Below are 16,707 nucleotides of genomic sequence, written 5' to 3'. Positions count from 1 at the left end.
TGGGCTCAGAAGTGGCAGTTGAAGTTTAACATTGACAAATGCAAAGTACTGCATATTGGTAGCAGTAACCCCAGAGAAACATACCAACTGTGTGGTGAGGGGAACAAAGTGGCAATCTTACCAAGAAAGGTTTAAGTTCTGAAAATTGTAGCATCTGGAAACTAGGCACCTGCAAGGTCATCTGAGGTGTATACGGCCTTGAATAGTTTGAGCAGGCTCAAACTATTCAAATTGAGGAAAGACAGTTGTAGTATAGATGTGTGGAAATTTGTCTTTTGCCAGCTGGAAGTTTATTGCTGGAAGAAACTTCCATCTGTCATTGTGGAAGTTGATAGATTAAATAAATTCAAGGAAGAAGTAAACAAACTTTTGGAGTGAATGGATAGATGAAATGGGAAGTGTTTTCCCTCTCTCCCCCAGTTGATGGTATAATAACTTGCTTTCTTGCATCATATGCCTCTACTAATGCTTATGCTAAAATCAATACTTCTTGCAATAAATTTTGAAGAAACAGGAAAGTGGCTCTATAAAATTTGTCCAATAAGGGGGTTCCTCCTGACATGCTCATGGCTGTTATAAGAGCATTCCGATATAACTGTAAACCTTAATCCACACAATTTGCAAGAACATTTTTTGTTACACTACCTTGGTTCACTGAACAGACGAATTTTTGTGGTTAAGTAAAGGATAATTCCAAATAATGCAATATAAAACTTATCACTGAACAAATAACGGTCCAACTCTTTAATGTTTGTTTCAGTTAGTTTTTAGTAGAACGAATGCCATGTTTTATGTGAAAGATATTATTTTATATCCACTTTTACAACATGAAACTGCTTGTATTGCCAATTACACTTAAGAACAAAGATCAGGAAATACTCACTAGGGATACTAGCACCTCACACTCAAAGTGAAAAGATATTTAAAACCTAGCTGCAGCACTTTTTAATGCATTCTTTTATCTCTTCCATTCCCCAACATAACTTTTCTATTTAAAATAACTTCGGCAGATAATTTTGAAGTAATGATAATGTTGTGCATTTAAAAAAAAAAAAAAAAAAAATTTAATGCTGTAAGAGAAACTTCTGATAAATAATCACAAAAAAAAACACACACACACACACACAACCCACCAATTTACTAAGAAAACATATTTTTGAGTTACTACAAAATTAAGTTTATCAAGTTCTAAATATTTTAAAATCAAAACACTTATATAAAACAATTTTAAGAAGCCTGATTTTTTTTGCAACATGTCCTTAAGGAGTAACACTTTTTACTTTCACATTTTCAGAGGTATAGAGTTACAGTTTTCTATAAAACAGAAAACCAAGCTAATAACTATACATCTTTAATGTACCTAATATATACTCACTGCAAATTTTAATGTAGATGCTGGCAGGCACATACAAAGTGAAGCATTAGGCTGTGAGTATAAACATCTTTATCACAAAGTGAATATCACTTCTGGAGTTCAGTCATCCTCCATAAATAAGTCAACCTTTGCTGCTACTTTTTTACAGCCAGATGTTGAAAATAACTGAAAATCTGGAGGAAAATACAAGAGCTGATTTGCTATTTCTTTCACAACTTTATCATTCTCCAAATGATTTTTGGCTTTTAATTGATCTCTTACACACATTTCAACATGAGTTTTTTCCAAGGGTAAGAATGGTACATAAACATCAATTAAATTCTTTTGGATTATATCACTCTTCTGAAGACCACCTAGAAAAAATGACCATATTAAAAATATTCAAGATAAAATTCAATGAAAAAATTTTAACTTTATATTTCTAATTTGTTGATTGAAAAGAAATGACAGACAATTTTAAATGCATTTCACAACATAAAAAACTAAAACAAGGTTTTATTTTATAAGTAATTAGAGAATTGTGCAGTCTTTCAAATGGAAAACCCTTTCTTCTTCAGGAAGACAACTACCGCAGTGCTGGGCATATTATCAGAATTCTTGTTCTGTATTGTATTACTGAAGCAGTGCATCATTCTCTAATCAGCTATACCAAATAAACCTTTGTTTTATTTTCTAACCTTCTCATGTTGTCTGAAAGAGATGCTGGGTTTCTTTTGGTTTTTTTTTAAATTTCGAAGTGGGATCAGATGCACCAAAATGGGCATCCTGAGGTCATCAATTTTCTCTAAATAATGATTTGGCATTTTTTTGCTGCATCATCATTTAGAGAAAAATTGATGAGAACAGAAAATCAGAGAAATTTTTATTTCTATTTATTACAGATTATGGGAACTTAACCATTTCATTGGCATCTAACAGATGTTGCACAAATGCTCATCTTTTTATATGTAATTAGTTGAAGTATTCAGCTGTCTACCCTCTATCCAAACCCACCCAACTTATATTTTGTTGCATTTCTCTGAAATTGAATTTCAGTATTGCAGGATAAAAAAAAAAACAAATAACTGATAAAGTGTGGTGTAACACACACACACACACACACACACACACACACACACACACACACACACACACACACACACACACACACACACACACACACACACACACACAAGTATGTACGTACGTTGTAGTAGAGTTTCAGGAGCATCAGTACCTAAGGTCATATTGCTCCATGTATATTGTTTGTAAAAATTGCTTGTTCTGAGGTTGATTTTCTGTTTGTTGGACAACAACCCGAGTTTCCAGGAGAAAAATATGCTACTCTCACCTCAGACAGACTAACTCAGCCATAAAACTTCTTCCCATTGTACCAACAATACATGAGGGCCTTATTTTAATAGTGGTACAGCTCTATTATCCTTCATTTTGAGATATAAAGCCTGGAAAAATCAGGAGTTCGAATTATTGAAAAATAATCATTCTTGCTTAGTTGTCACAGTTGTACTTTTCTTTGTATGTTTTGTGTTCCAAGAAAACTGAATGTGAGGGGCAGGTAAAGGGGACAAAGGAGATGTACCACTATCAAAATAAAGTATTTCAATACAGGATTAATAAAACCATGGTAATGCTAGAGGTATACCAAAATAATAGCAAAGAAAAAATACAATGGATTTAAGTAAGAAAATACCACGTTTATTTAAAAAAATAGAAAACATCAAGGGTAAACTGTGTGTATTACTTTTTTACATATTAGTTTCACAAGTATTCATATTTTAAGGTAACTGAATCACCTCCATTGGGTTTCTTCTTCTTGTCCTTCATCTCTAGTCTGTAATGCATTGAAATAACTGTGTTGAATACCTGGAATGTATGGAAATAAGTCAAGCATATCTTTCTTCTTATTTGCATTAACCACTTGTGGCCGGGGGTATAAAAGTGAGATTGGAAGTGTTCCAAATTGTTTTGGCCTTCTGCATCCCCGAGTGGGATGCGGTTTGAGATTTAGGGTGTAGAATGCAATATCTTCATTCAATGGTTCTTTGTACATCATCATGTAGGACTTTTGCTTTTCAAACCTTATCCATTTGATTTTGAGCCAGTTACAGTCACCATTTTCTTTATTTTTTTTCCTTTGTGTGACAGCATTTTGTAAATCTTTGATAGCTAAAAAGTCACTACGTTTCATTTCAGTGCACATGAATTTGTTTTTTTTTTACCAGTGCCTTCAATTACTGCATAAATGTCTTGTGGTTAATAAAGAAACTTTTTTCTTAAAATTCTTTTCAATGAGACCAAAATCTGTCGTTAGGTAAATATGAATGGCCAGACAGTAGAAACTTTAAATCAAAAGCATCCGCGCTAATGCCAGGATCTTGTGTAACTTTCATCATTATTAGCGGAATGTTAAGATTTCGATTTTGTCCTCCATATGTATTGCTGTAGGCAATTAAATGTGTCTCATCAGAAACGAAGTTGGAAATATGTTTCAATAAGTAGGTACCAATGTCCTGTGAACCCCAAGATCCTGAAACTTCAACCCAGAAATACATATAAATTTTGACATTTGTTGAATTGTGACAACTAAAATTGTATACATGCGTATTTCTTTTATAGCAACACACTGACATTGTTAACTTAGGGAATGACAATGCTTTCTGCAGGTCAAATGTGAATACTAATTTTTTGGAGCCTTTGTTTTTGCTTGAAGCTGCATCAGATGCCATTGCTGACCTAGCAGCCTCAGCTTTCCTCAAATGCAAATATTTTTCAGTTTTCAACAATGCTTTCTCTTCATCCTTATTACAAGCTTGAATTTGCAATTTTAACCGATCGCAAGTGTCTTTTCGTGGTTGCCGCAATGAACGATTAAAGTTGTCATGGAACACTTTTCAATATATGTGCTCCCCCGCAAATGATTTGTTTTCAGATTTGCATTTATCCACATACAAACTATACATTTTAGCCAGAGTGAGAATGGGATTTAAATATTGCTTATTTGGATTATCTTCCCTTGCGTAACGACTTTCTGAAGTGGGAAAGCTTCTGGTGTGCTCCTTAACATCATAAATAAGTGGTTCTGGTACACATTTCCTATTTTCAGATTTACCCCTTACATCAATGTGAGGTGTGCCTTCCTCTTTACTCTTTGTCAACAGTCTAGCAAGCCAGCCATTGGAAACACAAAATGTATTAAAAAAAAAAAAAAAATAGTTTGCAAACAATTAAACTCATGCTATCTATCTCCATTCTATATTCATACATACAGCTTTTCTTTGTTCCAGAACTGTCTTTAGGGCGTTGACGTTGAACTGGATGATATCTGCATAACCCATTCAGGTAACTGTTTTGAATATTCAAATCACCCATGGTCCAAAATTTTTCAAATAATTGTTTTCTCAGATTTTCTGGAACCTTTCCAAAACATTTATGTGGGCATTGGCAGTCCACATTTCTGAAGATTTTATATGGAACAATTTTACCACTTTTTGTAGTGTAGGATTTGCCACTGTTCCTTTTTCTTTTCCTAACATTTCCTTTGTACATTTCTTCTTTTCTTTTGCCACTTTTGCTACGATTATGCTTTCTTGTATCATTGTTTACCTCCATATTAGATGTGCTAGGACCAGTCTCTGCAAGTAGAATTTCATTTGCAGAAGTTGCTTCACCTGAACTGGTTTCTAAACAAAAAAAAAAAAAAAAAAAAAAAAAAATATATATATATATATATATATATATATACATACATAGTGGATTCCGGTTATCTGGGCCACCGGTTAATCGGGACAGCTGTTTATTTGGGGCCAAATCTGAAAAAACAGAACCCAATCGAGAAAATAGCCAGGGTTTACTTCACTTAATTGGGACAACATGCCGTTTAATCAGGGCAGACGATAGCACTGCAGATTACCCTACGATTGTCTCCAACCATACCACGTGGTTTCGTCGGATTTCTGGAGGTCACAAACATAAAAAAAAAAAAAAAAAACAATTAGCAGGCATGTTTATTGGGCTTTTCTATTAGTGCAATCTATCATAAACGGATAGTAAACTCGATTTTATTGAATTTGCAATAATACCGACAGCTGGAATTCTGTGGGTTATTATGGTGAAATGTGTGTACACTTCCATGGAATCTTCAATCATATAAAAAAATTAATTTTCAGAATCTTCTCTTCATTCCTATTTTTAAAGCTTCGTAACTTGTTACTCCATTCTCACTTGCACATATCGTGTTACTTGCAATTTGTGTGTGCCATGTTCTTTGTTATTGATTGCTTATTTTTTTACTGTTTTAAATTTTAATCCACACCCACAAATGTCAGTGAACAGAAATGTCAACTAGTTAGTATGTGCATATTACAGTACGTATTAATTCTTCCAATTCTCATTTATCATTTTTTTTTTAATTGGTAAGGTAATAAAGGACAAATTTGTGCTTAATATATCTTTACTTTTATAGCCTGTGGATAATATTCCTCCTATTTTCGCTAATTAGAATCGCTGTTTAATAGAATTAAAATTCAATTCAGAAACTTATTCACAATGACCGGCACTTACTACACATCGTATAGTGAACGGTACTTTACTGTGGTTGTTGTTGTTGTTGTAGTTCGGTTTAACGACACAAGGGCTACTACGGCCAAATTGTGTCTCCTAATCGTTAATTTACAAAATATGTATTGCTAGAGAGATTAAATTATATACTTCGGTACAAACCAATATGTTTTAGATATAATAAAAGTTCTTCAATATTTGCTTCATTTCCTAAGATGCGAGATAAATCAGGTGATATATTCAATGTAGAGAGTGATTGAAAAGTGTTTGACCGGATGGTTGAATGCAAGGGACAATCAACCAGGAAATGACGGACTGTAAGTTGCGTCTGACAGGATGAGCACTGTGGTGGGCTTTCTCCCAATAATAGGAAGAGATGAGTATGGTGAGTGTGTCCAATTCTCAGTCTTGCCAGTACTACTTCCTCTCTTCTGTTTCTTCGGAAGCCAGACAGCCACAGCTTTGGGTCTTCTTTTATTTGGTACAGTTTATTGTTAGTGTCACTTTTCCAGGTCTGTGACCATTTATTGTAGCAGGCTTTGCGTATGACAGACTTAAAATCAGAGAAAGGAACCTGAGGATGTTGTGAGAGAGTGGTTTCCGGATGTTTAGCGGCAAAGTCAGCACTTTCATTTCCCGGAATGCCTGAGTGGCCAGGGATCCAGCAAAATCTGATTGACTGATTGGACACACTGCAAACGAATAGCTGGGAATGAATCTGTTTCACTGTAGGGTGAGAAATGGAGGAATTCTTCCTTATGGCAGAGACAGCACTAAGAGAATCTGTGTAAATTATGGCAGATGAGATGGAAAGCTCAATTATCTTACTAAGCGCTAACTTAATGGCACATAATTCGGCTGTGAAGACGCTGCAGGCAAGCGGTAGAGTGGCTGAAATTGTACATAAAGGGAAAACCGCCGCAGCACCTACCGTACTCTCAGTTTTTGAACCATCCGTATAAATTTTACAGGCATGGTTGTTCATAGCATGAGCTGAATGTAACTGTTTGATATGGCAGGAAGGTATATTTTTCCCCCACTGGAGGAAGTATGTATCTTGAGAGACAGACACATATGTCCACGGAGCAACGGGTGTAGTTGTGTCTTGGAAAATTTCATTTAAATTGATATTCCAAGTCTGAACAAGCTCTTTTATCCTGATAGAGGCGGGTCTATTTTCATTTGGTTTGCTCTCGTAGAAGGCGTCCCAACGGGTATTATAGACATACTCCCAACTTGGGTGCGATGGTAGACTCTGGATCTTAGCAGCGTAGCGAAGCAATAGTGTTTTTCTACGCAGATGTAATGGGGGATCATGCGCTTCAATATATAGACTTTGGATAGGAGAAGTCCTGAAAGCTCCTAGCGCAGTCCTCAGAGCACTGTGGTGGATCATATTTAGCCGTTTTAAAGTAGTGCTCCTGGCAGAGTCATACACTGGACAACCATAATCTAGTCGTGAACGGATTAAACTTCTATAAAGATGCAACAAAGTATACCGATCAGCTCCCCATGACATAGATGAGACCGAACGAAGTATATTTAAATGTTTTAAACAAGAAGTTCTCAAATGAGTGATGTGAGCTTGGAAATTTAGTTTGCGGTCTAGTAATAGTCCAAGAAATTTAACGGTATTAACAAGCGGGATTGGAGTATTGTTTATTTGTAGTTCAGGTTCCGGATGGAGAGCTCGCTTCTTGCAAAAGTGAGTGACAGTGCATTTCTTTTCTGACAATCTGTAACCGTTCCGTGAAGTCCAGGCCTCTATTTTGGTTATGGCTAGTTGTAGCTGCCGTTCAATGGTATTCATACTTTGAGATTGACAGGAAATGGTAAGATCATCTGCATACATATAAGTTTGAACAGTTTTTGGGATATCCCGTGTCATTGTGCTAACTCGGATTGAAAACAGTGTTGGACTGAGTATTGATCCCTGCGGAACTCCCTCTTCCTGTATGTGAGATGTAGAGAGGACGTTTTTGTATCGGACTTGAAAAGAGCGCAATTGCAGGAAATTTTGAATTGTTTCCGGCAAATGGCCCCGAAGCCCCAGATGGTAAAGGTCCCTAATAATACCATGCCGCCATGTTGTATCAAATGCCTTTTCAAGATCTAAATTGACCATGACTAGATGTTGTTTCATGACAAAGGCATTGCGGATATGAGATTCGGCTTTGATAAGCACATCCAGCGTTGATCTATTTTTCCGAAAGCCATATTGTTGTTCTGGAAGGAGATTCTCTGACTCCAGGATGTAGGTGAGCCTAGTATGAACCATCCTTTCGAAAATTTTTCCCATGCAGCTCGTAAGAGATATTGGCCTGTAATTTTCAACACAGGAAGGATCTTTTCCTGGTTTTGGTAAGGCGATAACGAACGAATGGCGCCATGAAGAAGGATAGGCATTTTCGGTGAAGATCCTATTATAAAAAATTAATAGAGTTCTCAAGTCTTCATCACGTAAATGCTTTAGCATAATGTAATGAACTCCATCTGGACCTGCAGCGCTATTGGAAGATCTGTTTAATGATTCTTGAAGTTCTATTAATGTAAACGGTTGGTTGTACGGCAGTGAGCGGCGCGTGAAGAAGTTGATTTTATGCCGTTCCGCACCTGCTTTGATGTTCTGGAAGGTGGACGCATAGGTGGCAGAAGCTGATATTTTTGCAAATGATTCTGCTAATGCATTTGCAACTTCTTCAGGAGTAGAAATGTCTTTCCCTCTCCAATGAAGTATCGGAGAGGGCAGCCGAGTAAATTTGCCATTTAATGCCTGTATTCTTTTCCAGATGACTCGTGTATCCGTGTCTTTGGTAATGGTTGAGGCAAAAGCAATCCAAGAATCCCGTTTCGCTTTCCGCCTAACTTGTCTAGCTTTCGCTTTGAGTTTTTTATAAGCAATTAGGTTACTAGTGGTGGGATACTTACGGAAATTATTCCAAGCACGGTTTTTTTCCTGTTTGGCAATTAAACAATCTGTATTCCACCAGTTATTTCTGTGTTTGTGATAAGGCGTGGATTTTGGAATGGAACCATTAGCTGCAGCGAGAATCTGATTGATTATATAAGTATTTACTTCATCAATATGTTGTCTTTGAACATAGCATCTGTCTAAGAGTATTTGGGCAGAATAGCCTCCCCAGTTTGCCTTTTTAAACTGCCAGTTGGATCGTTGAACAGGATTCGGAGTTACTCTTGTTTGTAGTGAGCAAATAATTGGAAAATGATCACTGTTAAAGGGATTGGTTAAAACTGACCATGTCATGATTGGAAAGATAGATGGTGAACAAATTGACAAGTCTATTGCAGAAACAGAACCTGTTGCTAGGTGTATGTAAGTAGGAGATCCAGAATTTAATAAATTAAGATCATTATTGTTCATGAATTCCTCCATCAATTTGCCTCTTCTATCCATTGTAGTAGACCCCCACAATGGATGATGTCCATTAAAGTCACCAAAGAGACAAATTGGAGTTGGGAGTTGTGAAATCAGGCTGTCAAGTTCTGAGTGCGGAAGTGGTAGAGATGGTGAAATATAGATGGAAACAAGGGTAACTGAAATACCAACTGCAATACGAGCTGCGACAACTTCTAGAGTGGTTCTCAATTGGATCGGCCTGGATGGAATGTCAGAGTTAACAAGAATAGCTACTCCGCCCCGAGCAGGAGAGTTTGAACTCCTATCTCATCTGTATATCACATAATTTGAAAATTTGGGTGAAATTTGGGGTGACAAGAAAGTTTCTTGTAGGCATACACCTATGGGATTGAATTGAGCTAGTAAATCCCTTAAGTCATCAGAATGACTACTTAGTCCTCTGCAGTTCCATTGTAGGATGTTATACATTATTTAGATTTAGCTGAGGATGATTCGTCTGACTGTTTTTTGTTCGTGGGACATTTCTTCCGGTCTTTTTTTGGGAATGTGGGGCGTCCAATATCCATGGTGTCATCTGCATGGAGTTCTAGAATGGGCTCCTCGTTACTTAGCAGCTCATCTACATCCATATTATTGGTAGGCGATTCCATTTTTTTTGAGACTGAGTGAGATTTTAATTGTTCTTTTTCAACTGAGACTAATGGGGTATGAGTAGGAATACTGATTGGAGTATTTGTGGCTTCGCTAGTTTTTTTCGGAGGATTATCTTTTTTAGAGGTTGAAAGTGTAAATTTAAGCCAATTCGCTAGAGAGGTGTTAGGCGGAACTGATACATCCGTTTGAGCTGCAGTAGAAACAAAGTTTCTAGTTCGAGCTGCATAAGAACGACCACTAGGCATGGTCGACATAACTTGTCTACGTGCCTCAGGAAACGTGACTTTATTTTCAATTTTATATTTTTGTATTTTCTTTCCTGTTATCCATAGCTCACAAGTTTTGGAAAAGGCTGGATGGCTTCCTTTGCAGTTTGGACAAACAGGAGTTTTGACTGAACAATCTGCTTGGGTGTGATCTTTAGAGCCACAGATGGGACATGTGGCTTCCCCGCGACAAGCCTGCTGGGAATGGCCGTATTTCTGACATTTAAAGCAACGAACAGGATTCGGGATGTATGGTCGAATCCGGCAGTTTAAATAACCAGCTTTAATACAGGATGGTAAGTCTGGAGTGCTAAATGTCAGAATGATGGATCTTGTTGGAGTAAGATTTCCATCTTTTTTCGTCATGATCCGTTTTACATTTACAACTTTCTGACTGCTGAGTTCTTGGAGTAGTTCTTCTTCGGAGACTGTAATTAGATCCCACTCGCTGATGACACCTTTTGATGAATTTAGTGTTTTGTGGGGAGTAATTTCTACTGTCAACCCACCAAATGTTGTTGTTTTTAACAGCCGCTCAGAATGTTTTGAGGTGGCTGTTTCTATCAGAAGGTCTCCGGATTGCAGTCTTTTAACCATTTTTGGTGATCCAGCAATTGACTCCAAGATTTTCTGAATTAAGAATGGTGACAACTTACCCACAGGTTGGGCAGATAGGGAATGAATCACCAGGAAGTTTGGGCAATCGTCATGACATTCTGCTTCTCTTCGCAGTCTTTTAGGTTGACTTGAGTCATGGTCATGTTTAGAATCTTCCGCTCTTGAGCTCAAAGGCTCTAAGTTTGGATAATGATTTTTATCCATGATCGCTCCTTTTTGCCCTGGGGGTTTGCCTTTACCACCCAGGTTACCGGCCCCGCCACGGGGAGGCAGGAGCAGTGCCGCTTGGTGGCCAAGCGTAGAGTTAGTAAGTTAGTACAGCTAGCTAAATTAAAGAAAAAGGTACTTGCCTTCTTCTGGGCTCTCTTCTTAGTGTTTTTAAGTAAGTAGAGCTACTTAACAGAAAATATTAATTCTAAGAGAAAAACAAGGAAAACTCTGTCACTTGGAGGAAAAACGCTTTATAAACTCGCAAGAATCGCTTGGCCACGGAAACGCTTGGCACCCGGGGCCACTTTACTGTGGTGACTCCATCATAACATGATTTGATTGTACAGTGAACCAATTGTAAAGTGGGGGGTGGGGGTCCATTGTATTTTTAACTATTTATATGAAACTTCGGATAATTGGGACAGCCGCTTAATTGGGCCGAAATGCATTAGTCCCGATGTGTCCCAAATAACCGGAATTGACTGTATATATATAAATACTATGCTCATTATTTTAATAATGGTACATAATATGTAGCATTTTAGAATCCTTTACCTTCCCCATCCTCACATTCAATTTAAATATTAAATATTAATGATATCCAAAACATAACATAGTTTACACAGTCAACATAACCTCAAAATTTGAGCTTCATTTCTTACCAGAAAGTTTTAATATACTATTTAAAAAATAATCAGAGATTTATAATTACCTGATGGCAATTCAAAATCTGGATCCACATCTTCATCATCAACCTTATCTGAGTCACTTAAATTGTCACTAATCGCAATTAAATTACTCATTCTTTTTTAAGCAGCACTCACAACAGGAGTTGTACCACTATTAACATAACTCACATTGAAGTTTCACTAACTAGCTTACATTGTGCTGCACTCTACTGGTGAAAAAATTATACTGGAGCTTTATATCCCTTACAAAATAAATAGAATGGTCATCAGTGATTCTGAAACTGTGATTAACTCCAATTTTATAAAAAGTGGAGTTATACCACTATTAAAATAAGGCATTCACACGTTCCTCCAACGTGTATTGTTGGTATTCAGCATGGGTTGAGTGCTAGACAGAACCATAGTGGGTTCAGGGCATTACCCTGGAAGATTCCTCTTCTGATGGGTATCAGTCAGTCGCGATCTTCTTGACCTTGATGCTGGTCCTTCACTACACTATGGTTGCTTCAAGGAAGTGTCAGCGTCAGGCTGACTTTATAGATCTTCAGTGTCTCTATCAGCCAGCTATGGGGTACAGAGTCAAAGGCCTTGCAGTAATCAATGTAGACTGTGTACAGGTTGCGGTGATTCTTGTAGGTTTGTTCAACTGCAGCATTAATGGTCAAATGCTCCTTGCATCCTTTTCTCATCTGCTTACACAGAGTGGACAGACACCATGGGATACCTACCTATTAACGGGTAAGCCCCCATCTTTTCTCCGGATAAGGGTAGTCACATGGAGAGGCATTGAGTCCACTAGTTCATGAAAGCGTTCCACTAGTATTTCCATCCATGCTTGCTGCACCACTGTCCATAATTCCGTCGCATTCCTGGGTGGAGTATCCAAAGCTCAAACGGACTTTTCCACAGCATCACAAAGATGATAAAGAGGGTTCATGTCTGGTGAACAGGGAGGCCATTCAATGGTCTGTGGAATGCTCTTCAAACCATGTTCTAGTCAAAATGGCTCTGAGGGGAGGCGCATTGTTCTGCTGGAAGAGTCCTGTGGGTGCATGATGACCATGAAGGGATGCAGATAGTCTGCAAGGATGGACACAACCAGTACCATTCAGAGATGCATCTAAACATACCAGAGGTCCCAACATGTGCCAATTGAACACACCCCAGACCATTACCGACCATCCACCTGCCTGAACAGGTGGATGGTCGATAATGTTGTTGAGATGACAGGTGCACAGCTTCATGTGGTTTCCACCAGATACATACCCTCCTGTCTGCTCGAAATAACTCATCAGACCAGGAGACCCATCTCCAATCATCCAAGGTCCAGTGCCGATGTTTTGCCCAGTTGAGGCATAGAGTCCTGTATCATGGGGATAGAATAGGACTCTGGTGGGTCGGCGGCTCCCATAACCTATTGCAGCTAATGATCGGCTGATGGTCTTGGTGGCGACATTTCTGGCACCTCCCTGATTGAAGCTGGTGGTGATTTGTGCCACTGTCACTTTCCGGTTGGCTGAAACAAGACATACGCCAAAAGCCAAGTTCATCCACCACCTTTCTCCGCCCACAGCACTGTCCATGATGAGATGTTATTCCAGAGCGTATTCCCGATACACTCTTGATACTGTTGAACGGGGATAGTGCAATTTCTGTACCGCCTCCGCGATAGAGTGACCATGCGTCAGGTACCTACTATCATCCCTCTTTCAAAGTCGGTTAACTCACAACATTTATCCATACTGACATCAAATTATTGTCTATGTGGATACAGTGTGCCTATATACTTGCCAAGCGCTGGGTTTGTCCACTAGCAAGAGGGGTGTCAGTGTCACATTACCCAGGAACCCCACGAATTCTGTCCTCGAAGTCTGTTATCATGGGCAAGCACATGATGTTCTGGCTCTCCAAGTGGTCTGATATCTTCTTAGCTGTGCAAATGGTTGGTATCTTGTACATTGTTGGGAGACAGGTTATTGGTCTGTACTTTGCCTGGTTTGTGGTGTCTTTATCCTTAGCCTTCAGATAGGTGATTCCTTGAGTCAGTGACTCTGGGATGGCCGACCGGGCTTGCCAGGTGGGTAAAGTGCCTGCCTGGCAACTCGAAGGTCGCAGGTTCAAATCCCGCCTTGGGCTTGGATCACAGTAAAATGCAAAAACTTTGGGAGGTGCATTATTATATTATATGGCCATAGAAGCTGATGCACCAACAACTAACAAAAAAAAAAAAAAAAGACTCTGGGATTGTGTCAGGATGCTTACCATCTGGGCAAAGTGCTCCACTATATGCCTGTATTTGCAGCTGAATTTCTTGTACCAATAGATGTGGATGTTATCTATCCCTATAGTTCACCAGATGTGGTACTTACTGATTGTTGCTTGGCACCTCCTTCCTTATGAATTGAGAATGGGGAAACTCTGGAGCCTGCAACAATAATACAAGACAGCTGAATCTGTTCCGTGCTGAGGTAGAATCAGGATATGGTGACAGCAGCATGAAATAAGCGGGTCTGTCATTCCAGGTATCCACAATGCAGGATGATGGATCCACCAGGAATAGATTAAAAGTCATGACCTATTCGTGGTGGTGGAAGTTCAATTGTGTGGGGGAGTGTTCGTGTGGCACACTTTTATCTTCTGATACTAATGGATCAACTCCTGGATGGCACAACCTCTTTAAACATTTTTGTCAACCAGGTTTATCTACAGAAACATACTGCCCATGCAGTCACCAGATCTTAACTCTTTAGGCATCTGTGAGATGAGCTGAAATAAGCTGTTTGTGGCAGATATCAGCATTTCACAGAGTATGGCAATTCTGAGGATTTGAGGCGGTTCTGTGGGTTAAAGGTGTTAATTCTATTAGCCTAGTTACCTAATATGCTTGCAACTTAACATATATGTTATTATTCTGTCCATTTTAATCGTCACACTCATTGTTTGAATCATTTTGGACATTGCTCGGTTGTTTGAGATCGTTCCTCGTGCTTGTTCCACATCATGATGCCATACTAGTTATGAATGCATTTAGTACTTTCAGTATGGATTTCTGTATCTAGCACACCAATTTTTAGAAGTTTTCTAGTGCTGCTGATTGGAATTGAACATTTTTCAGTAATAATTTTTGTTGAGGCTACTGATAGTGGTCTTCCACATGATCTGTCACAGGGATGTATGATAACTTGTACATTGAGCTAAAAAAGAAAGTAATCCTTGTTGTGTGTTGATTTCTAAAAAAATAATAAAAAGTGATTTATATTTGTTGTGCCCTCTGAATCTCCCATAAAAACAGAATCTCCCAGAAAATTTTAACTGGAAGGGAATATGGGGGTGATAATAGGTGAAAGCAAAGATGTTGGATGATAGGAAAAGCTTCCACCAGAAGTTAGAAGCTAAGGAGAGAGAGGGACACTCCTGTGGGGAGGCAACCCACCCTCCTCGGGGGGGGGTGTCTCTTAAGAGCAGCATAAAGTTTTTAGGGTGATAGCGCCCACTAGGAGAAAGTTTGGGGGGGGTGAGATGTGGTAATAAAGTCACAAGATCAGAGTGCCCTACACAGGGGACGGGGGGGGGGGGTGCAATCAGGCTATTGGTACCTAATCACACATCAGTCAAACCAGTTGAAACTAGTGTCAGCATCTCATGCCAAGCCCTCGAGAGGATTCACCATAATAGGAGAAGGGGGGGTACAGTGCAAGTTGCCCCACTGCAGTCAAATACGGAGGGGGGAACTGTCCATATACAAAGACACAAAACATTTATATCAGCCTGTCATTCACCTTTTGCCTACATGCAGACAATACACACTTTTTTTACAGATATAGTTGAACTTGGTTATAACGAGCATGGAAATAATGAGATCACGGCTGTAATGAGCAAAAAAGCCAATGATTTTAATTTATGCATATTCCCATACAATCGCTCACTGTTATAACAAGTGTATTACATGGATATACCATACAAATTTTGGTAGCTATGTAAACATTCTTAACTGCTCAGGATTTCTTGGAACAGACAAAAGTGAAAGGGGCTACTTAGCTTTTATGACCACCCACATCAAATTAGCGGCCGGTTTATGACCTTGCCCTTCTGGGCCCATACAACAGTGCATTGGCATTCCGCTTGTCACATTACCCTATTTACAGATTGTTCTGTATTCACTGAACCAAAAATTTATCTCGGGACTTCTAAGAACTTTGTATGCAGATCACTTTACTGTTATTTTAAAGTAAAATCAGTTAGAAATGAACCCTTCCTTTGGAAACATGTCTACTAACAAAAGAAAGTGTCGCTTGATTTGCGAAAAAGTCGAAATTATTCGTGAGTTAGAACATGGTGCAAACAATGTTGAAGTGTGTAAAAAATTTTCTTTGTCTCCTTCAACAGTATCAGCATTATGGAAGAATAAACGTTTACATATCGGCACCGGAAAAGAACATAACCGAAAAAAAAAAAAAAAAAAAAATTGAACATCACACTGTCCACTCATGTCAACTGGATGCACTTCCTTAGATTTTATGCATTTCTTAACTAACAGCATAACCCCCTCCTCCCTTGCTATCCTGTCTATGCTTTCTGTACACATTGTACTCCCCAAATTCCAATTCTACACTGTTTATATCTGTGGGACACCATGTCTCTGATATCCCAACAATATCTTCCGCCTTTGATGTCTTGACCGGCAATTCAAATTCATCAAATTTATTTACTAAACTCCTAGCATTAGTGTACACGCAAGTATACATGCATGATAGAGACAAACTTTATAACTACTTATAACATGACAGCTTTTCCTCTCAACGTTTTCTTCAGTGTTGTTGTTGGCTCTATGACATGTGAATGTTCAGAGCAGACGTGCATTTGTGCTCTATTATTTATGTTAAAATATTTTAATTTAATTATGGATCTTAAACAGTCAAAAAAGTGGTGTAAACAGAAAAAATGTTACTTTAACTGTAA

General features: G+C 38.5%; 1 protein-coding gene across 1 annotated transcript in view; it reads right to left on the bottom strand.

Moving 5' to 3' along the window:
* The window catches only part of LOC150078389 (torsin-1A-like), a 104,771-nt gene that overhangs the window by 28,618 nt on the left and 59,446 nt on the right, over nucleotides 1-16,707 (bottom strand). The window contains exon 5 of the mRNA XM_090384726.1: nucleotides 1,376-1,728. Within this exon, the coding sequence (XP_090240852.1) occupies nucleotides 1,475-1,728 (254 nt within the window). The 3' untranslated portion in view covers nucleotides 1,376-1,474. The remainder of the gene's footprint in view (nucleotides 1-1,375; nucleotides 1,729-16,707) is intronic.

This window comes from Mastigoproctus giganteus, chromosome 11 (assembly GCF_048544385.1).
Source record: "Mastigoproctus giganteus isolate SK-2022 chromosome 11, ASM4854438v1, whole genome shotgun sequence".
In the NCBI taxonomy this organism is placed as follows: domain Eukaryota; kingdom Metazoa; phylum Arthropoda; class Arachnida; order Uropygi; family Thelyphonidae; genus Mastigoproctus; species Mastigoproctus giganteus.
The sequence above is the reverse complement of the archived record's forward strand: the minus strand, read 5'-3'. Positions and strand labels throughout refer to the sequence as shown.